Here is a 21,894-nt window from a genome sequence, read left to right as displayed (position 1 = left end):
TACATTTTAAAAATCATTCATTGTGCTGGTAATTTCAGTTTAGGACTGTTTTGGTATATCTCTTAATATAGTTATGGTCCTATTGGTACCGTATCTTATTTTGGCACACTTGCAGTACTACTTTTGGACATTTTTTTATAACGGATGTTACAATATATATAGGCTGTTATTCTTACTAAACAGGAGTAATCATCTCATTAATTGATGGACATTTTCATCGTCATTTTATACATTACTGAAGTACGAAAGGTGAAATATTTGTGGGGGTTTAAGTTTTACATTTAAAACGTTAAACACTCAACACATATACACTTTATTAAACCCCACAAATAACTCACCTTTCATACTTTGGTTAGACACATTTTCTTGGTTAGCCACTTAAATTGATTGATTACTTTGTAGTTTTATTTCCCCTTCCATTATTTTTATTAAAATGTTTAAACTGACCAGGTGCTTGTAAACATGTACGTTCATAGAAAGCTTTTAAAACGTTTACCAGTTTACCACAGTTTCATGTGTATGACTATGAGTACAGAAGCAGAGCAGGAAATTGCTTCTCTGATTGCATGAAAATAGAGCCCCGCTTGCTAGCTTGCGATAGGATGAAATCCGATCGAGCCCGATTGCATAGTGCAATAATGATGTGATAACCATGCGAAATTGTATAATGTACCGTGGACTTTAGGAATGTGCAACTGCAATTTATGAAATAATATACCCTCCAAAACATAGAAATTGTATGGAGACTTTCAACTTACTAACTCACAATTGCCAAAGCTGCAAAAGAGCGACAAATTACAATTGTACAACCCTGGTGGTCATTTATAAAACCACCTCAATTCAGCATTTTTAAGCAGTTGCTGACATTAGTCAGCAATTCTGGTGGTAAATAATGATCTAAGCAGAACGGTAGAGAATGATACAGAACACACACAATATGATACTAAACAGGTTACAAATAAAATATCAGGACATGTAAATGGTAATGAATCCTTTTCATGGGTGAATGTATGGCACTCTTGTACCAGGTCACAATATTAAACAAGATGTTTGTATCTAAATGGTGGTTTTATTTATTGAAATCCATGAAGCTACAAACTTAAAGAAACACCTTTGTTGAAGTACTTCCAGTTTCTCCAGAAATCCCATCTGATTCGTAACATCAATGACTTTGCTCGTTTTAACAACTGCAGCCATTAGATTCTGATTAAAAAGGAAGAACATTAAAATTCATGGGTTAAATTTATGAAAAGTTAAGTGATGCAGACAAACATTTCGGCTAATGAATAATCAATGTTGACAACACTTTTTGATTATATATATTAAAAAAAGTGTAATTGTTTCATGTTATGCATGAACATTAAAATTCAGAATATGATTAAACCAGTTCCCAAACTCTGGTCTGGGTTCCGCAAGCACATCAAAGCAATCTACCCATTTCCACACACAATGTTGGCAACCACTGGCATGTAAAAACAATTTCAACTTCTAATGAGCACAGATGGACAGGATATGTAGTAGAAACAGCTGAAGGCACCTGGAAGTCGAGGTTGATGCCCTCAAACCTCTTGGCGTCCTCCACCAGTTGATTTCTGATGTCCTCAGAGTTGGTGAAGATGCTCTGTAAGTGTGCCCAGGTCCTCTGCACCCCCATCCAGATGGAGATGACGAGGTCTGCCACCATCAGCTTCTTCTGCCAGCCGCTCACCTGCACCAGGAAGTACTCCACATACTTACTCATCAGGATGTTCTGCAGCTGGACCTATTTCATACAAAAGAAAGATCAGCCATCTTGCATTGGCCTACCCCTTTTATCTTTAAACACAGAGTGCCCAGTCATGAATTGTACCCCAATTTTCTCTCCAATTTGAATGTCTCAGCTGTAACCAACTCATGTACTGTAGAAATACTGAAGATCAATGGGTGACCACCATTGTCACATGTATTGTTAGTTTATGCAAAGGAGACACATGGAACAGGGAATGTGCCCCAGCGCATTATACATGGTCAGTTAGAAAGTTGCAGTAAAGCAGGCTGAAGCAAAGATGCATCAGTTTAATTAGGGACATACTGTATACCGGCTGTCAGACTTGGCAGAGCTACTCTGAGGCTGCAATGCAACCAGGCAACCAAGAACACTTATTTAAATTGAGTAGAAACCTCCCCAAAGGCAGATACTGATCAATCTACATGTGGTCGGATTTGAGGAAGATGGAGGATTATGAGGATTGCAACATCTGAAAGGTGTATCGTGCAAAAGGACTTCACCAAGTGCCTCCTTCTATTAATTTGTTTAAGGATTATGTGATCCCTTTATAAAGAAGCAAAGGAGAAAGCCTAGTTTAGAGCATGTATTTATTTGCAGACAGCTCTTTTCAGAGCCAACAAAGAGCTGCTGAGCCGTAACATTGTCTCTGCCTCGCAGAAGCAATTTGATGGTTATCCTATCCCTGAAAGACAAACAAAATACATCTATAAACAACTTATCTAGAAGCAATTACCTGATTGTCTTCCAGAGTTTCAATCAAATTTTCATCGGATTTCAGCAATGGCGTGCTTGTGCCGTGGTGTTTTTCATAGGAAAAGTTCATCATGCTCCAGGTTTGATTAATCTCCGTCAGCACCTAAAGCAAAAATATTAATTTCTTTACTATTATTTATCCGTCCAAGTCTAAATAGTGAAACACCCAATATTCCAATAAAACAGCAGACAGAGGTTTGTGTGGTGCATTGGGCCACGGATATATCCTTTCACCTCTGGAAGCCTAGCTGAATCAGTTTGGTGACCTCGACAGTGCACAAAACAATTTGAACAAGAACGAAACTGGGAATCTTTGCAGTGATTCTCAATCATAAAAGGACAAGGTTTGTGAATAAAGACGCTACTTCTGCCATCCCTTCTTGGTGGACTTCAAATCCAGATTCACTCACATTTAAAGCGGAGCTCACCTTTTCAATTGCCATTTCCTTCACTGCTTTGTCTACAATGTTTTTGACTTCATCCTCCACTCGATGTAACTGCAGTGCTAACAGATCTCCCAGTGTGGTTGTTTCGCTCATCACAAACCTCACCTTTGGGATAGTAAACAAGTATGTCAGTAACATACTTTCTCAACCACAGCTGTACATACAAAACCATTAGACCGTCAGCATCATGAAAAAGTACATCCACAATATGAATGTAAGTGTAAGGGACAGGAACCTCCATGTCCATTCTGATATTCTCAATATCTTGCAGAAGATTGTTATTAAGCAAGCTTGAGCACAATTCGATAAGCACTTCTCTAGTTATATATACTTCCCCATGCTGATGCTAATAGCAGTGTTTAGGAAGGGCAGGAAGTGGGAATTAGGAGTTACCCCAGTCGTATTCATAAGCTGTTGCCAATGCCTCTCTCTGACTGCTGGATTCTGCAACTCATTCACTGCCCGAAGTGAAGTCAACAAATTCTTAACAGTCGACTCAAGGCCAGCATACACAGCCCATGTTCGAACTTCTTTATCAAGTGTTTTCATCTCCTGAATAAAACAGTTTGTATTACATTAAAAATTAAACATGTTCTAAAGAAGGTTTCAACAGTTTCTTTGTGTGCAGAGAGAATAGGGGATTCTATTATTCATGGGCCAGCATAGATGAGAGGGACACTCTCTAGTATTGTATCTTTAAAGATGTTTAACATTGAGAGAACTTACTAGAAAAGCAGAACTTAGCTAAGAGAAATGTGCCTGGATAAGGAACTATATACAGAATATTCCAAACTTTATCTGTTTGTTTTTATACATACATATTTGGTCTTCTACTGTAATCTTCTCTAACTAAAATGTTTTTGTTTAAAATGTTGTAAGTATTATTACAAAACACACACAATACTGACATGCATTACATGTTACATACTTTGGCAAATCTTCTCAACTCCATATCCATTTGCTCAACATTTATTTCTTTCCATGGTGTCTTAGTCCAGTCCTCAATACTAGTCTTTTTCCAAACAAAAAGCATATCAGTATTTTAAAATAAATAAATCAATAAACAAAACACACATTTTATACTGCTGTTTAGCAATGTAAAATGCCTGATATAAATAATGTCTTCAGTAGTGCTATTGAAAATGTAATCACTTAAACATTTGGTAAATCCACAATAAACCTTAATCTAATTCTTAATGGTAAAATAGTTTACATAATAAAACTATAAAAAGTACATACAGTGTGCATCTCTGTAAATAGCGTATTAGAATAAAATTACCTTCACAAAAATGACCATGTCCCAGACTGATTTGAGTAGAATGATGTCTGAACGACATTGTTTCAGTTGTTTATACTCTGGAACGCTGACTTCAAAGAGATTTGCCGTGTCCTGGAGTTTTTGCATTTCCGTTTCCATTTTTGCAACGTTCTTATGAGTCTAATAAAGGTGGATACTGTTAGCGTTGACTCCTGCATGTCCGAAAAGTTTTCATTCTAACATGAATCATTATGCTGCCTCTATATGCTTGTTTTAAATGGTTAGTTCATTTTGTAGCTCGTCAATAAACAGTTGTCTCAGAGCACTATATAATAAAAGTACAAGCAAACTAAAGAAGCAGTCTGTAATTTCCAAGATAAGCTAGGAATGTAGTAAAAACAATGTCTGTATAGAATTATGACATTTTACAATTCCAAGTAAAAGACTTGGTCAGTTTTTTTTGTAAAAAGGTGTAGTAGCCCCTAGATTTTAAAATACCCCCAGCCTTTCATTAAAAAAAAACAAAAAAAAAACCGCTAGCAGGAAAATTTACCTTATTTACTACTCTAGACCATTCTAAAAAGGGAAGATTGTATAGTGGGGGTTGACTAAGTCAATAAAACATGCCATTTACAGGATTAATCTGGTGCTACATGCTTACCTTGTCTATAAGCTTATAAGGATTATGTACATCAATCTTGAAGATGATTTCATTTTGAAATTGTTCTCTGAACTCATGCTGTTTTATCTGAAAGAACACATTTTCCCGGCACTTTTAACAAACATATTATTTAAATAAATGCTTAATATAACTGACAGCTTGAAAGCCAACAGCTTCAATGCTGTCGTTTTAATAGATTTAAAGCTGATTGTCTACATAGGACATAATAAGCTTGTGTCAATTCCAGCAAAACTATCACAAGGATCTCTGCAATGTAATTAAAATTACTAGAGAATAGTTTTCTTGGATACAGCTGTTTGTAACATCTCATACTGGATGGTTAATTCAAATAAATTTATTTAACCAGGAGAGAACCCTTGAGACATACAGTATAGCTCATTTTCAAGGGGGTCTTAGCAAGAAAGTAAAAAAAAAAACAGCACAAAACAGTTAACATAAAACAAAACCAAACATTACAAAACAGAAATAAGGAATACATTACAAAAAAGGTACAAAATAAATAACTTCAGCAAACATTACACTCAAGCACACAACCTCCCGCCGCCATCTTGGATCGTGTTACATCGTATATCCTTAGATTTCATGATTATTTCGTTTATCAAGCAGAAATATTCAGATCAACAAATTGACAAAACAATTTAGCTAAATGCTGTCTTGCGCTTCTATACTCAGAATTCAAGTCAACCGCTTTGATGGTAATAAAATGTAACCCCCTGCGACGTCTCTCACACAATTAATTTGTTATGCAAATGATCCCAGAAATACATTGTGAAAATGTTGCTTCTCCCTGGGGGCAAGTGTGTTTCAATCACAGTTGGGAAGACCCTTGGACAGAGCAGATTTAAGGCCCATGGTTGGCAGGTTGTTCTATCCACTATGACTGCATGTTATTGTTTCATTTTAATGGCTGGAGGCAGCCTACACTAATATCTTGAACATTGGACATGCACAGTGACATTATGAAATGTACATACGGTAACTCTTTCTAGTGCAACAGCTTGTGCAATGTGGAAGTACAATGTTAATGTATCAGTCATGCTCTATAACAGTGTTTTAGTCTCCTCATATAGTATATAACCACAGTATATAGATGGCTTAATAAAACAAGAAAATATTTTTTAATAAATCCAAATTGAATGACAAATAAAGAAAGTAAATATGTTTGCTGTGACAGCAGTATTAGCAAGTGAATATCATAAGCTACAGGATTAAACATAACTCACCATACAAGGGGAGGTAACATCACACCCATTTTCAAGTAGGCCTTCTCTATCAGATTCATCCAAAATGCATTACCAACAAACACAGAATTGTTATCTTTAGAGAGCTTTTTGGAGTTCACAATTTCTCGCTTCACTGGAGCCTACCTCCAGCTTGTTACAAGGACAAAAAGAGAGAAATGGTTTGGTTCAGAGCACAAAGCTGATCTCACCTCAAAGTGAACACATTTCCTCCTGATAACAGCCACTTCATTGGCCTGCAGAGGAGCTACTTCATGCTTTACTGTGAAGGCAATCTTTTTAAGGGTTTTCCATTTCTCTGGGAGCTCCTGTTGATATCCAAAAGAAAAACGTACATCTTTTCACTCATTCACTGCCTTATACATTTTAATGAGGCAAACATTTCTGAGCTGTGGTTATAAACCATATAATCTCTTGTATTGCTTTCATTTACTATATTATGTAAACATTCTTATTTTTTACAGTAATCTGAAAAAGTGTCTAATGGTATGTTAAACATTGTCCTTCGATAACTTTAAAAACTCAATGTACTGTATATCCTTTATTGGGGAAGTACAGGGCACCAAATTACTCCATTGAGGTTTTTTCATGTTTCATCAAGAACAGTCGTGCTCTGGAGGTACCAGTTTATCTAAGTGATCCAGCTACCAGACCAGAGCTATTCAATCTTTATGGTTAAACAAGCCACACTGATGACCAGGGACCAGGGAAAAAAAAGACTTACCTAAAATAAGTTTAGTTTACTAAAACTAAAAAGCTGACAAAATACAAGAAAGGAAATTGAAACAAAAAACATTTCAACTTCTCTATGAAGCGGCTTCAGGAATTTGGTATTCATTAAACATACTGCATGTTTAAATACAACATCAGTTGTGACGCATTTTGACTGTACTTATATCTGCCAATATACCGATTGTTTTTGTAATATTTTAAAATCTATTAACTGAGATAAATGGGATATATGGCCTCGAAAAGAACCATATTGTGGAGCTCAACGAGCCACACATGGCCCGAGCCATCCATTGGACATTGCTGGGCTAAAATAATAAGTGCATTATGTCTGTTACCCTGCAGGGGCGAGTCTATACAAACTCACACCTGTGCCTTGAAAGAATATTTTATAAGTTAGCTTCCCATGAAAAGACTCATATCTTCATGTGTCACAAAACAAGCAAACACAATTTAAATTATATAATGGTTTCAGTTCAACATGTTAACTACCTCAAGCTGGGTGTAAAACTGCTCAGGCAGTTGTTGGCCGTAGGTTCTGAGCAGATCAGCAGTTGACTTCAAGGGTTTAAAATGATCGTCTGTTGTTATCTGCCTGTCGCGGATAGCCATGAGGTTCCCCATGATTTCAACAAGACTTCCATAGTCCCCGTCTGTGATTTCCTTGGCTAAACCTTTTTCTGTTTCATGAATAAAAATTTCCAGTTCGTTGACACTGTAATGGAATTTAACAAGATGAAGAATCTACAGTTCAAACCTAAAATAAGCACTTTTTTTCAATTTCAATAAAAAAAAGAATAAAAAATCTTTCTAATGCGTATTCTATTTGAGATTTTACGGTAGAAACTGCAGGTGAAATAATATATAGTGAAATAATAATAGAGTAGACTGGATGCTCTCCCATTGTGTTATTAAGGAAGACTTCTGTTGGTTTAACTGGGTTGTTTGTACATAGTTGAAATATTAGGATGGATTTTACAATCCAACTATCTGCATCTAAAGAATCTATTATAAACTGCCCACATTCTTGATTTAATGATAAATTTGTGGGTGAAACGGTAAGAAACAAAAGGGGGCGATTTGATCAACCTATACCCTGCCGAGATAAACTGGGGTTTTAATGGAGCGTTTTACAGCACAGGGGAATCATCCTGGAGGTTGATCCATTTCAGGGCGATTCCTTAGTGCTGTAAATGCTCAAATAAAATCCAGCTGTGACCCCTGGCATAAAACACATGCACATAGAATCCTAGTGTCAGTATTTATATATCCATTATAAAAGGTTGTCTTTGCTCGTATGATAACTGATTGCAAATGTTGCTGGTTGAGAAAAAGCATGGAAGGAGGCGAGAAGGAATAGAGATATTTAATTAGAATACATTTATTGGGATTTATTTTACATGTCGTTCTTCATTAATATCATCTTTTCTACCGTTTTCATATACAATAGTATATCATTGTATATAAAATGAATACCAGTACATTAAATGCCATGCTGTTACCTCTCTATATTGCACATGTAAGACTAATGAAACTCAAACTGATCACACCACTGCAGGACACCTGCATTGCACTGAGGAAACTAGAAAACATGATGGGTTAAGCTGCAGAAGTAGACTGCTTCATCAAGAGTAGTTTTTTCAATCATAATTTGGTAATCAGCTTTGCATTACCTGTCATTAACGTGATCCAGCAGGTGCTCCTTGAACATCCAGCTCCATTTCTTTATCACATTCATCAGCGAGACCTTAAATGGTTTGATGTCTACTTGGAACCAACCGTTGAACACTTTCTTGTCATCAAACATTTTCACTTTCATGTATAAGGTTTCGAATATGTTTATCTAAGAATCAGAATGATACAATAATTGCACAACCAAAAGAAGAAAGACATAATACACCTTGCTGTACAAAAATGAAAGGACCAAACCTGGTAGTTCAGTGTTTCATGTTTGGTTTATCAGACAATAAAGGGCACATACAGTACACCAAAAACAAACAAACAGTGAAATGTGTATTTGCTTAAAGAAACATATTTAAAGTGTTTGAAGCAAAGAATGACCAGGTAAATCTAACCAGTTAGGGTACCTTTCTTTGCTAAGGTAGCAATACAGACATGTATCATGGCATTTTGTCCAAATGTGTTAAAATATTTGTGCTTGTATATCACTAAAGACGCCACTCAGAATGCTGGCCACGATTACCTGCTCTTTAAAGTGTTGTAGCTGTGGTGCGCACTTCGAAAGTTCATAGTCTGCATACAGTTCCATCTCCTCTGTACTGAGAACATGACCATATAAAATAAACTGCTGCATGAATTCATTCCTGTCATCCATCCACAGGTAGCTGTAGCTGCTGAAGGTGTTTTGAAACTCCTTGACTTTGACAATAACACTCTTTACTCTACTCAGGATGATCTGAGAAAGCTCAGCTAATTCAGCCAAATGGTCTATATCAGCCTTAAAAGAAAAGAGAAAAAGAAGAACATTTGCTTGTAAAGGTCAGTCTGAAATATTGGGTGCTCTTATAAGTATATATGAGTCAGCCAGAATTTAATAATAACAGTATCTGCTTAGAACATTTTCCTCCCTAAAATCTCAGTTAATAGCAGATCACAAATCACACCTGTCACTGAAGGCTTTAACTGACACTTATTCCTTGTAAGACAAGACCAATTACCCACACTATATGAATGTTACATTGGGTTAAATTAGTCACACATTTCAAACCACATGCAATACCAGTTACCTGATAGGTGTTCGTCCCAATGTGTTGGGCTACTCGACGTATGAAAGAAGCAGTCTTAAAGATATCTTTTACCATCCCGTCAATTATGTCATAAGCATTAACATGTATTCCAAAGTCTAAGGGAGGCTTAAAAGTCATCTCACTGCCATTAAGTACCAGCTGCACCTCAAATAAAGGGGCGATGTTCAAAGCAGTGTCAGTGTTCTCAATTAAGTATTGGAGAGAGCCTCTGATAGCGTGGATGAGCCCATCTAAAACCATGCTGTCGATATACTCAGTGTACGCTCTCCATTCAGCAGATCCTGGATCAGCACCAAACAACTTCTGATTCTCCTGTTTCAGATAAAGAATTCCTTTACTACAATTGGATATATCACCTCTATAAAAGCACTATAAAATGACAGATGATGTTACATACAAAATGAGTGAGGTTTCCAATATTAGTTCAATCCCTGGGTTCTCTTTTTTCAGACTGCCTACAGAAGATCCTAGTGACAATTGAGTCATATTGTTTGGTCATCTAAGCCACACTCAAGCCCAGGTCTCCAGAGCAGTAACTGCAGGCACCAACTGTATTATTTCTTCTTTTGCTACCACAAATCACCACAATAGTGCACATGTAAAAAAAAGGCACTAATGCTCCATAATCATGCAAAAACTAATGTATGTGTTTTATGTTTACAAGATGAGAGAGCTACCACTTCTAACAACCTTTTCGTTCTAAAATGTTAAGGGAACATCTATAAATGCATAGACTCTCTAGCAAGGGGTTGTTAATAAATTACATTAATATTACATAATGAAGATGTCTTACTTCAACGAGCTGATGAATATTTTTTCCAGTTTCTTGGATCATATTGTAAAGCTTGCCCATCCTCTCGTCTTTGTCACTGAAGCTAAGCAGACCGTTTTGATTGTTTTTTCTGGTCACAAACGGAGTGTCATTTAAGCTGTGCATCAAGGCTTGGATTGCTTCCACGTTGCTCTTGGCTTTCTGAACTCTGCTGTCCACACTCCAGACAAGATCTCTAGTCTGCTGAATGTATTCCCACAGGTCATCATTTTGCCACGTTAGCACCTCAAGTGCAGGTTTAAGCTGCTGTTCAATGGTTTGCATTTCACTGTCTATCAGATGGAGCTCCACTTCCAGAATAGTACTTTGCAGTCTATTGTACCACTTTGATATCAGATATAGGGTCCCAGTATACTAATGAGTTTAAAGCAGGATCCAAAGAAATATTAGGCAGAAACAAAGATTTAATTAATGAAATGCACACAAATTAAAAAATCTAACTGAACCATGCAGCATTGAAATACATTTTCTATTGGACTCCACACAGCACAAGCCCTTAGGTTAAGGCGGGGTTTTCCTATTGCCATTAAAACAATGGACTGGTGTGAGAAACAGCAAAATTAAATAAGACAAGGGGAACAAAAGAACTGGGTACACACAATGAAACGTAAAAACAAGCAGAATAGGCAAATACTGTACACTTGTCTCCCTAATTACACCCCTTTTTGATGAGCTGGAGTTTACAGAGGCACACTGACAAAATAGACTTGTTTAAAGTAGCGTGGGTGCATGTGCCAGTGGATTTGTGGGTCTGTGAACAATGGATTAGATTCAAGTGTTTCAGTCATAACTTCAATGCAGTAACCCACATGGTGCCCAGCTGCCCATAACCTAGAATTACACCCAAGGGAATATGACCTAATTCCAAGTGTGATGGAGAAGCTCCAAAGGAAAAATAATATATTAGGTGTGACTCCAAAGGTCACAGCAATATTTTAGCAGCAGACAAAAGTGAGTAAAGCTGCAGTATCACTGTGTCAGAAGTGTGTATATCCTGTTTTATCGATTTGGATAAAAATCCTACTTATGAATACACTAAAGGATGTTTCAAATAATTTGTTTCAAATAATAAACAGACAAGCTAACCAACAACCAAATACAAAAGTAAATAAGGGATCCCCAGTTGCTCATCCAGTAAAGGCACTAACATGCTGTAGTGCAGGGCAGATCATGAAATCAAGAGTTAGCTGGTTTGAATTCTGGTGCTGCAGAGTTGCTAATTTTGGCGGAGGGCCCACAGGGAGCGCTGTATTGCCATTTGCACTCCAGCAGGCTTGGAAAGGAAATCAACTGGGCATAGTTCACCTCATCACCCTTCAGTTATCCCTAATGGACAAACTCCCAAACATGTCAGCATGCCTCTAATAGATCTAAAGGGTTAACAGGGTTGTAAACAACCTGCTTAACTGTATTCTGTACTTGGATGGTATTAATTAAAACCAAATTATTTGCTTTTAATGAGATGAAAGGGAGGGAATGATTGTGAAAAAACACTGCACTGGTACAGACCTCATGACATCCTATGTAGAAAAGACACACATAACTACTGTGGCGACAAGAGAAAAAAGCACCAGGTAGAACATAGAAGCACACACTAAGCATGCAGTACATGGTGATTTTCCAATTAATGATGACTACATTTATTGATAAAATTAATGAAGAAATGTACCATGTGAAGCGTCTCACTCTTTGAATACAAAAGAAGAGCAATCTCTGGTATATTGTGGTGTTTCAGCATCCTTAGATACTTCACTTCACGAAGCACAGAAGAAAGCTATGAAAGAAAACAATACAACTGATAATTAGTTTGCATTTTTATTATTAACCGTTCAAATATTTCCACATCAGCTACTATTTTGAAAAGTAGAACTCAATATTTGGAAACCAAATGTACCAAACCAACCATGTCTTGGAGAAATGGTGATGCATTTTCAACTTGGTTTTTGGTTATATCATGGTATCTCAATAACACTGAAGATTGATCAAAAAGGTGGGATTGCAGTCAAGGTGTGACTGGGTGTCTTCCAGATCCAAAGCTTTTGAAACCTTTAGTCAGTTGTTGTACGTCTGTGTAACTGGGAACCACAATTGAATTGTAGGTCTAAATGTCTGTTTTTTTCTGGTTTACATAAACCAAATCTTAAAAATCCAAAATGCATGTGTTCATTTTGCTGAACCATAGAAAAAAAATACATAAAATTGTAGTAAGTAGGCCTTACCTTAAATAGCTAATGTTTATTTTAGGTTTTTGTAACTTTAATAGAAATAGTTCTCAGTAAATTATGTCTTACATATTAGTTACTTACAGCAGGATCAAAGTTTGTTTCATATAATCCAGTCTCCAGATCTTGCTTCAGCAGTGGCTGGTTCAGGTTGGAGTTGCAGTGCGCATCCAGGCTCTCTGTCCATGAAGTGTAGACCTCTTCATCATGCTGATCCAGCAGGTCCAAAATGTTCTCACATTTTTTAAAAACAAGGTCAGCTTCGCTTGTCTCTAAAGATCTGAAATAACACCCAAATACAAAGCATATTTACATGATGCTTTGGTGGCAGCACAAGGAGCTGTTACTGTGGCAGGCATAGGCTATTCATTATTTCCACCAAACTTCAGGCAATTTAGTGCATGCACAACCCTTAAACAAGCTCCATTTTACTGACATTTTTCAAAGTGAGTTTATTTTTTATGTGGACCAGGCTGGGATAACCACAACGACTTCAACAACCACTACTGAGCAGGTGCCTGACAAGCCCAGGCATAGACTTCCCAGGCTGGGCCCTTGCTTCCATGGTTCAGTATATGATGCAAGTTTCTTGGGTTCAAGAGGTGAAAAGAAGCGATTGGCTTGGCAGCGAGAATGGAGGTTGCCCATTGATATTGTCCTCCTGAAAGGTAAACACTTGCTCATACTTCAATCATGTGACCATTGCTAAGGGCAATTTCTAGTCCTGAGAGTTGGATTGATTGGTGCTTCTCATCAGTCTTCAGTGGGCTGCAGCCGCAATGGAACATTTCAACGGGGCATTTCAAACTGGGTGGAAAAACAGGGCTAAAGTTCATAAAAGATATTCTAGAAAAAAAACAACACAATACCTACACGTGACTTATGTGCCTGAAATTATTTTGGTGGCTCAGGATCCTTTCACGCAGCTCCTGGGACCATTTCAAGTTGCCTGCAATTGCTGGCATATTTTTACTGAGAACAGCACAACCATTGTGCAGCTAGAAGGAAATAAAAACACACCTATGAAATTCAGAGAAAGTTATTTTCTATAGAACAATACTATCACATAGCAGCTTCTGGAAACTTCCAATTGCTGTGGTTCCTCTATGTTATGTGATTGTCATTCTCCCATGACTCAGAAACAGAGAACAAGATACTGGTGATGTAAAAAAAAAATTACATATATATATATATATATATATATATACATATATATATATATATATATATATATATATATATATATATAAAATATGGATTTTATGGTGTGATTTTCCATAACCAAGAACTGCGACACCACTGCACTTAACATATGTAGGTTTTTTGGTCCTTTATTCTGTTTTACTTGAATCACGTCCTTTGTCTCCATCTATATATCTGATACTATAAAACTACAATTACTTTGCATGTGATAAAATGACAGCATTACAAAAAAGCAATCTACACTGACAAATGGAACCAGGAAACTACTTACTTTTTCTCTTTGACTGTCAAGGATTTGCCGGCAACAGCTCATCTCCGTCTCAAACATATTAAGTAGGACAATGTAGTTTGGAGCAAAGAGTTTGTTGATGGCTGGCCTCTCCAACAGGGTACCAAAGATTTGCAAAAGCTATCAAAAACAATCATGTCTTTGAACATATAGTTGGAACACAACATTTCTTGTGGTTAAAAAAAAAAAAAAAAAGCATAATGAAATCAATTAAATCGGTAGGACTTTTGTTGACTGCAGTTTTGACATTTTCAGAATATAAAGCTGAAGTTATTCATGTGGTATTGTAAAAGCATGCATACCACAACGATGAAACTAAATTACCTTAAAAGTCAAACAAATTATATTATATATATATATATATATATTTTTGTCATCTCTGCAATGACTGTGTCTGACAACAGTCAATTCTACAGCTAGTAATGATACTGCAAATGGAAAGAAAATTGTCTTCACCTTAAAGGCAGACTCCAGCCCTCTTGAGTCTTGAAATGCGAGGTTAAGCACGGTTCCTAGTCGCTGATCAAAATCCTTGTTTTGTTCAATGAATCGTGTGTAATCGGAGAGAAAATCCTGTATAGATTACAGTTTTCATCAGTAACTGTGGTAGATAATATGTACATCCCTCACATTCACTGAGAGAGTGTGTCTGCATTCATGCATATTACCTGCAACAATCCTGGCAGGAGAAATTAAACTGAGGGTATTGTAGTTCACTGGCATAAATGCAAACCCAAAACACAATGAAGCAATATCGAACATGTTTTAGAGTAAATTTCATACTCGGAGAATGGCAGCCTGCTGTGGGGTATTTGATGGACAGCTAATACCACTACACTGGGTAATTTAGCAGGGAGTTTTGAGTGAGTGCTTTCCATTTCACCATTTCATGATAAAGGTTTATAGTTCAGGTAATGTTGGGAATTGGGTGTGTGGAAACAAATATTAAATTGCAATATTATTTTAAAATGTGATAGTGTTGTCTACGGTAACAGGATAATAAAGAAGACTAAACCATCCCGCTTACAGAAGAATTAAAGTGTTTATGAAACACTGTTTTCCATCTGGGGGACAAAGAAAACAGTGGTCCCATTTCGTGTACTCATTTTCCCTGAGGTTAGGAGGGGTATTAAAACAGGAATTAAACTGCAATCCCTCTTTTAAAACAACTGTCAAAAAAGCGTTAAGAAAAAACAGTAAAGTGTGGGTTAAAGCTTAAAAAGAGAATACGGTGTTTCTCTGTGTCACAAAGACGGCCGGAGTGGGTGGCGTCAGACCAGAAGCAGGAAATAAACAGACAGAGACTTGTGGTTTGGTGAAGCTGAGCGAATGCTTTCGCTCAGCATTTAATAACAGAACAGAAAATGAAAGGTTTGAAACAACAAAACACAGCACACGGCACTTGAGGCCAAAATAAAATAGACGAACAAAACGGACTAGACAGACAAACAAACACGGTGAGCAGATAACAATATTTACGTTCTTTTATATTTACTTTACTCCTTCTCTCTCTCTCCCGTTCTCCACTCACCGAACACCCAACCCCCGAGTGAAAGAAACGTGCATCTATATATACTGTTGTGCTGGGATTCAATTACTAATTAATTATTCACTTGAATCCCAGCACGTGAATTAATTCTGTGCAACCCCGTGCTCGCATATTATACTTTAAATGCACGTGAAGTGATAGTGCAATCCCGTGCCTAAATATAATTATACAATTTAAATACACGTGAAACACAGACCCGTTTATATCCCGTGTACCAATCTATACACCAACATTAACACACGCACCATACAACACATAATATGCACACAGGGGCGGGGCACATTGCCACACTCTGCAACAATGTTATTTTTTTTTTTGCTGAAATTTTAAAATGTATGATTTCACAAAGTAAGAGTTCAAAGACATACCTTGAAGAATGGCAGCCAACAATTTGAACTTATTAACAACCACAACATTGTTTCTAATTGCACACTGTAAACCATCTGCTGTGATTTGAAGTACTGTAGATAATCCAGTAGCCACCCTCCAGTTTCGAAACTTGTATGCCATTTTAAAGTTTACTTTCATCCAGACAGCTCTCTAAGCAGTGATGACAAATAATGACAATAAACAGGACAACGAAACCCAGAGCACAGAACCACAAACTACCAATAATAAGTTTGCATAATAGGCAGTTTTTAGCTCCGCAGATAATGGTTCACCTTGACTAACAAAGCTGGCTTTCTCAATGTCAACAGACTTGCTCCTGGTGCATCACTGCTCCCACCCTGCTGGGAAGCTGGCGGGAGGTCACTAAATTGTCTGAAGATGTTTGATGGAAATAAAATCACTGACCTAGTCCAAAATTGGCCATATTATGTAGACAGAAGAATATCAGGATATTGAACAGAGACCTGCTGTGCCTCCTTTCTGTACGAGTTACCTGGTCTGTGTTTGTCTTTTACAATAAATTAAGGGCATACGACATTGACAGAACTTTGCCGAAGCTGTATAAAGCACAAAGGAAACCTTTGCCAAACTCTAGTGAAAGTGAAGTACACTGTAAACATCAGGATTGGTTTTGAACAGGATTTACTCATTGGGCAACCCTCTGATACTCCATTTTCAAGACATTACGTGAATACAGTGTAAAGGGATAGAACGAAAATATGAAATACATATGGATGTCAGTTTCCAACCATTACAAACTGTACTGATGTTGCTATGTTCAGCATTATAGTGCATTCAACTGCATCTAAACCACACTGCTGTTCTTTCTCACAATGTATTCCCCTTCATTCCACTTCCACAAACCGCAGTTGATTACCACACGCAATAGTTATCAGTTCTTTGCTTATAAAATGACAGTATATTCATGGAAAACTGTACTGCTCAAGGGATATGAGTGGTCTCTGAAATTAGGCATCAGGGGAAATCAAAATGAGCCTCATTTCTGAAGATATTTGGTGCCTTTTTGAAAAAAATAATACAAGAAATAATTTCAGGAGAATTGTTTTCATTACCGGAGTTCTGGGATGACACATAATCCCTATGGTGTTTTCAAATTGTAGCAGTTGAGGAGAATGTTTTTTGTAATACTGCAGTGTTGCAGTATACAGAGTTGAGCTTACCTCCTTTAACGTTATCATAATGTTTATGTATTTTGCACATAAATGGAAATAAAAAAGAATACTATATGCAGTTAAACTGAAACAAAAGTAGAGCCGTTTAAGAAAAATAAATATATAAAAAAAGCTGTCAGTCAATCCAGTCTCATGTCTCTAGGCTACCTGGTTTATTACAGCTAAAACTGTATAGGTGCCCATAAACGAACACCACTAACAGGAAGTCCCTGGCCAGCAGTCTATGTTAGAATTATTACAATTTAAAAACCTAACTGGATGCTAGACGCTAAACGACTTCCAAACCGTTCATTAATGCTTAATTATACTGCAATTTACACACAGTAAGTATGCATATTATGCATATAAAACAAGCACCAAGTAACAAAGCTGTAGCATCGACAGTCCAGCTTTTTTTTTTAAATGTACATTGTCTACGCAGTAAAAGATTGGTGGATTTTAACATTTTCACCCCAACCGTTTCTTTCAAAAGTCTGTCAATTTTGTATAGATTTCAGCAGTCATGTTTCAGGGGGCATCACTCTACCCCCTGCTGTTACAGCACTCTGAAGAAACAACGGTGTACCTTATCCTGAAAAGAATACATTTTCTTGGCAATTACAAAGTAATACAGTCTATTGATTAAGCGCTTATAGCTGATTAAATAATTGCATTGCAATTATATTTTGTATGCTGTGCCATTTAAATGCTGTAAAATTACGGTATATGCCTAGAACTTAAAGGTTATATTAGTTCACATGCTTCATTTTATTTTATTACTCTGTTAAGGATCATTCATTCTTCTCTGTAGTTTTTCTTTAACCTCAGATAATTCATCAAGTGTTAAGACAGTTTGATGTTTTAAAGGTTTGCCTCGGTCAAGACTGTTCTATAGATAAATACACCTGGGTTACAGCAATGTACAAATATGATTTTTTTTTTTTTTTTTCTTTTTTAAAGACTAAACCAGTTATATAAAAAGGAAACTTTTCCATTACCAGATTCCGGTAATCCAGCGGATCGTATTTCCTTTCTCGCAGGACCCTCCACCCGTCATGGAATTCCTCGTTCATGCCGTACACCATTTCACTGAGAATCTTTCCCCGAGATCCCCCGAGCTCGATCTTCTCCAGTTTGAGGAAGTCAAGAGCTGATGCAAATAGCTCCTGGAAAGCATCACATTTCATCCACTGAATTACTACTTTGGTGGTCACCATTAAAAACTATAATGGGGAGAGGGCTTTAACTCATCTTCCACGGGCTGTATCTGCTTAGCAGACAAAATGTAATACAGTGGACTTACCTTTAACACAACTCTTTAATTCAAACAAGTATCTTATTTCTAAACTGGAGGACATGTCCCACAATATTTTCCACAAGTTTCAAAAACTCCCCTCTGTCCAAACACTAATATACAAGCTCTTTGCCCTCCGATAAGTTTGAACAAAAGGGGTTCTGTAGTAATGCTGCATGTCTTTTCATAAACTGGAGATAGTTAATACATTCTTATACAGCACGCAACGTATTTACCTCAATCTTCAGCAGTCTGTCGAGGATTCTGTCAGTTCGTGCAAAAACGAGATTTGAAGGGAAGTCCCAACGTTTCACTTCCTCCCCTCCTCTGTAATACCGGCTCATCCTGTCTTTGTGTTGAGTGAAAGATTTCTTAAAGCTTTTCAATGTCTGTATGGTTTGTTGCACTTTCTCGATTCCTTCTTCCAGTTCCATTTTAAAAAGCTCTTCAGGAATCAGGTATGCAAAGGCCTAGGAAGACAACAAAGGCCAGGTTTTATTTATTTTACTTGTTTGTACTCTAAAGTCAACTTAATTTTATGGGGGACACAAAAAATACTTGCATCTCTATAGATATACCTTTGTTCCTTTTCGGAACAAAGTGCTATTCAAGGTCACTTACTTTTAAGCAAGCTTTCCACAGAAAGTTGGTTTGTATTTTTCATTTCTGTTATAGTGTAGCTGAAATAATAGGTAGCTTGTACCATAAAAATCAAGTAGGTTGATAGTACTTTGCTGTTAATACTTCATACCCGTTCGATCAGCAGATTGCAAAACTCCTGCAGCAAGACAACGATTCTGGATGGAACACAACAGTATTTGGAATGGCTCCAGATCAGGCAGAGGGTGTGGAAGAGAGGGGCTATGAGAACTTCAATGCCTGTAAAAGTACATTCTTCAAAGTAGGCAATGTGACTTTTCAAGGGTCTAAGATGTAGCTCTATGTCCTGCGCTTCTGAGACAGCTAATAACATAAAAGGGAAATGTTATTACAAAATATTATATCAATATTCTTTACCTTATTCTTCAAATGAATGTTATAGATGTAAATCAGAATAACAAATATCCACACCTGCCTGCTTCTGACTGGGATCTCATCTCATTTTAGTCCAACATAATTAATTTTATTTGCTTTAAGATTCACTCTCAGTACAGGTGACCTACCACACTCACCCAGTCCATTTTCTCAGAAGAGGTTTATTTGATATTTAGAGTTTTATAGTTTGGACAATTTCATAAAAGGCACAGTGAGTGTGATTTTACCTTCATCCACTTTCAAGATAATTTCTTTAAAGGTTGCATAGTAGCTGCTTTTTATCTTTTTCAAGATTTCTATTATCTTAACCACTTTAGGGTTCTGTATCTGTGAAAAGAAAAAGTACATTAGATTTTATTTATTTATTAAATTATATAACAATATATATATAACAATATATATATATATATATATATAAATATATATATATATATATATATATATATAAATATAACAATATATATATATATATAACAATATATATATATATATATATATATATATATATATATATATATATATATAGTTACAGCTCTATTCTCTTAGACACTGTCTTCAAATGCCACCTGGATGTAGCCTTATCTGTACTGCTTAACATTATGAAATTGTAAAAAAGAATTTACCTGTTTTTGAATTCCAATTAAGTTCTCTTTTTGTATTACCCAGAACTCTATCTCAGCAGAAGGCCCAGGATTTTCCCCTTCTAAAAGTGCTTGGCTTGAGTCTTTCTTCAAGACGTCAGAGATTTGGTGTGTCCACTGTATCACCATGGTCTCAATTGAATACAGCAGTGTTCTGTCAATGCGTGGTATTCTGGAGCTAATGAACAACATGCATGGATTATAGATTTGTAGATCAATATCACAGTTATTTTACATAATCGTCAATAAACGTATAGTTCATTTCACTGAAGGAGATTGGCGTTTTTTGGCTTGGGGTATGTCCACACATTCAAGGTTTATCTAGCAAAGTTTATCCAGTACCACTGCAGTTTGCCTCAATTTTGAATTAAAACCAAGTGAAATGTATAGAAATTGTAAGGAGCAATGCTGAATGTTGATTTAACTGCTTCAAATTAAACCAAGTTTTGTTCATTAGTAGTTTAGCATGAATGAATATATACCCCAGGCAGGAATGCTTTGTAAAACCAAGGTGTTGCACATTATAAAATGGATATGTAGTATATCATATCATTTTACTTGAAACAGTAATTGTGTTCTGTGTTTTATTCCCCATGGATTTCTGAATATACACGCTATCCATTGTTTATCTGTCTAAGCAACACTAAAAAAAAACTTGTGGAATTAGATTCCAATAACACTACTAATAATTACAATGTCTTGCTAACCAAACTATGCTGTGGTCCTTATTTGGACACCTACTTGTCAAAACCATCCGGTTCTTCAGATCCCTCTATGCACAGCGGCAGTGGCAGCAGGGTCCTTCCTTCCACCTGGCCTCGCAGCATGATAAATTTGCTTTTTAATTTTTCAACATGTTTCCTAATGTCTTCTGAAACCACCCGGGGCCAGCCAGCATGATTATTTGTGTTGGCCAAAATAGGAACCACAACCTTTAAAAACAATGTATGAGAACATATGCATTAAAACCAACAGCACAGACGACAGCTATTTATTATGTATCAATACCTCCCAGCATGCAATGATCAGAACCTTTAATCATATCAGGTAGCTAATAGGAGTTCATAGCAGGTCAGCGTAGAGGCTTTAAAGAGGCATAAGTAAATGAAATAGCTTTACATGAATCTGATACCATAGGAGGTTAAAGAAAGCTCTAAGTTTGCATGTCTATTGCACTGAAACGTACGAGTAATCTCAGTTGTGTATTCCGTCAAAGCATGCTACTATCTGTAAAACATGTAAGTCATTAGGGGAAGCATTGTTTTGTATGTAAAATGGCCCACTTCATTCATTTACTATAGAGGGAGCAATTTGCCAGTACGTTTCCCATAGTGTATAATACAGGTGTTATTTTAAAATACTGATACCTACATAAGTATATTGTCTGTCACGACTGCATGCACTTTTTTTTTTTGCTTTTACGAGTACCTCGTTGATGAGAACTGGTAATTGCTCCAGGGGTAGGCAGGACACTTCTCCAAACCCAAGCTCATTTTTGAAATTAGTCTTGGATATTTTCATACTGCCATTCTTCAAAATGCAGAGCAATTTTGTTTTCAAAGAAACAGAAGTCTTGAAAGAGAATATAAATTATTTCCACAACACAAATGATGATGCAATTA

At 36.6% G+C, this 21,894-nt stretch overlaps 1 protein-coding gene across 1 annotated transcript in view; it reads right to left on the bottom strand.

Moving 5' to 3' along the window:
* The window catches only part of dnah9l (dynein, axonemal, heavy polypeptide 9 like), a 67,248-nt gene that overhangs the window by 44,786 nt on the left and 568 nt on the right, over positions 1 to 21,894 (bottom strand). The window contains exons 2-26 of the mRNA XM_059031329.1: positions 21,014 to 21,204; positions 20,255 to 20,450; positions 19,859 to 19,958; positions 19,348 to 19,559; positions 18,833 to 19,066; positions 18,301 to 18,468; positions 14,648 to 14,764; positions 14,174 to 14,311; positions 13,573 to 13,697; positions 12,784 to 12,979; positions 12,147 to 12,251; positions 10,439 to 10,831; positions 9,625 to 9,957; positions 9,081 to 9,335; positions 8,551 to 8,720; positions 7,367 to 7,592; positions 6,340 to 6,453; positions 4,887 to 4,973; positions 4,247 to 4,405; positions 3,896 to 3,979; positions 3,361 to 3,519; positions 2,950 to 3,072; positions 2,502 to 2,624; positions 1,538 to 1,762; positions 1,112 to 1,203 (exon numbers count right to left, since the gene is read on the bottom strand). Coding sequence (XP_058887312.1) covers positions 1,112 to 1,203; positions 1,538 to 1,762; positions 2,502 to 2,624; positions 2,950 to 3,072; positions 3,361 to 3,519; positions 3,896 to 3,979; positions 4,247 to 4,405; positions 4,887 to 4,973; positions 6,340 to 6,453; positions 7,367 to 7,592; positions 8,551 to 8,720; positions 9,081 to 9,335; positions 9,625 to 9,957; positions 10,439 to 10,831; positions 12,147 to 12,251; positions 12,784 to 12,979; positions 13,573 to 13,697; positions 14,174 to 14,311; positions 14,648 to 14,764; positions 18,301 to 18,468; positions 18,833 to 19,066; positions 19,348 to 19,559; positions 19,859 to 19,958; positions 20,255 to 20,450; positions 21,014 to 21,204 — 4,325 coding nt within the window. The remainder of the gene's footprint in view (positions 1 to 1,111; positions 1,204 to 1,537; positions 1,763 to 2,501; positions 2,625 to 2,949; positions 3,073 to 3,360; positions 3,520 to 3,895; positions 3,980 to 4,246; positions 4,406 to 4,886; positions 4,974 to 6,339; positions 6,454 to 7,366; positions 7,593 to 8,550; positions 8,721 to 9,080; positions 9,336 to 9,624; positions 9,958 to 10,438; positions 10,832 to 12,146; positions 12,252 to 12,783; positions 12,980 to 13,572; positions 13,698 to 14,173; positions 14,312 to 14,647; positions 14,765 to 18,300; positions 18,469 to 18,832; positions 19,067 to 19,347; positions 19,560 to 19,858; positions 19,959 to 20,254; positions 20,451 to 21,013; positions 21,205 to 21,894) is intronic.

Source organism: Acipenser ruthenus, chromosome 10 (genome assembly GCF_902713425.1).
Source record: "Acipenser ruthenus chromosome 10, fAciRut3.2 maternal haplotype, whole genome shotgun sequence".
NCBI classification, from domain to species: domain Eukaryota; kingdom Metazoa; phylum Chordata; class Actinopteri; order Acipenseriformes; family Acipenseridae; genus Acipenser; species Acipenser ruthenus.
Note: the sequence above shows the minus strand (reverse complement) of the source record. Positions and strands in the feature narration are given on the sequence as shown.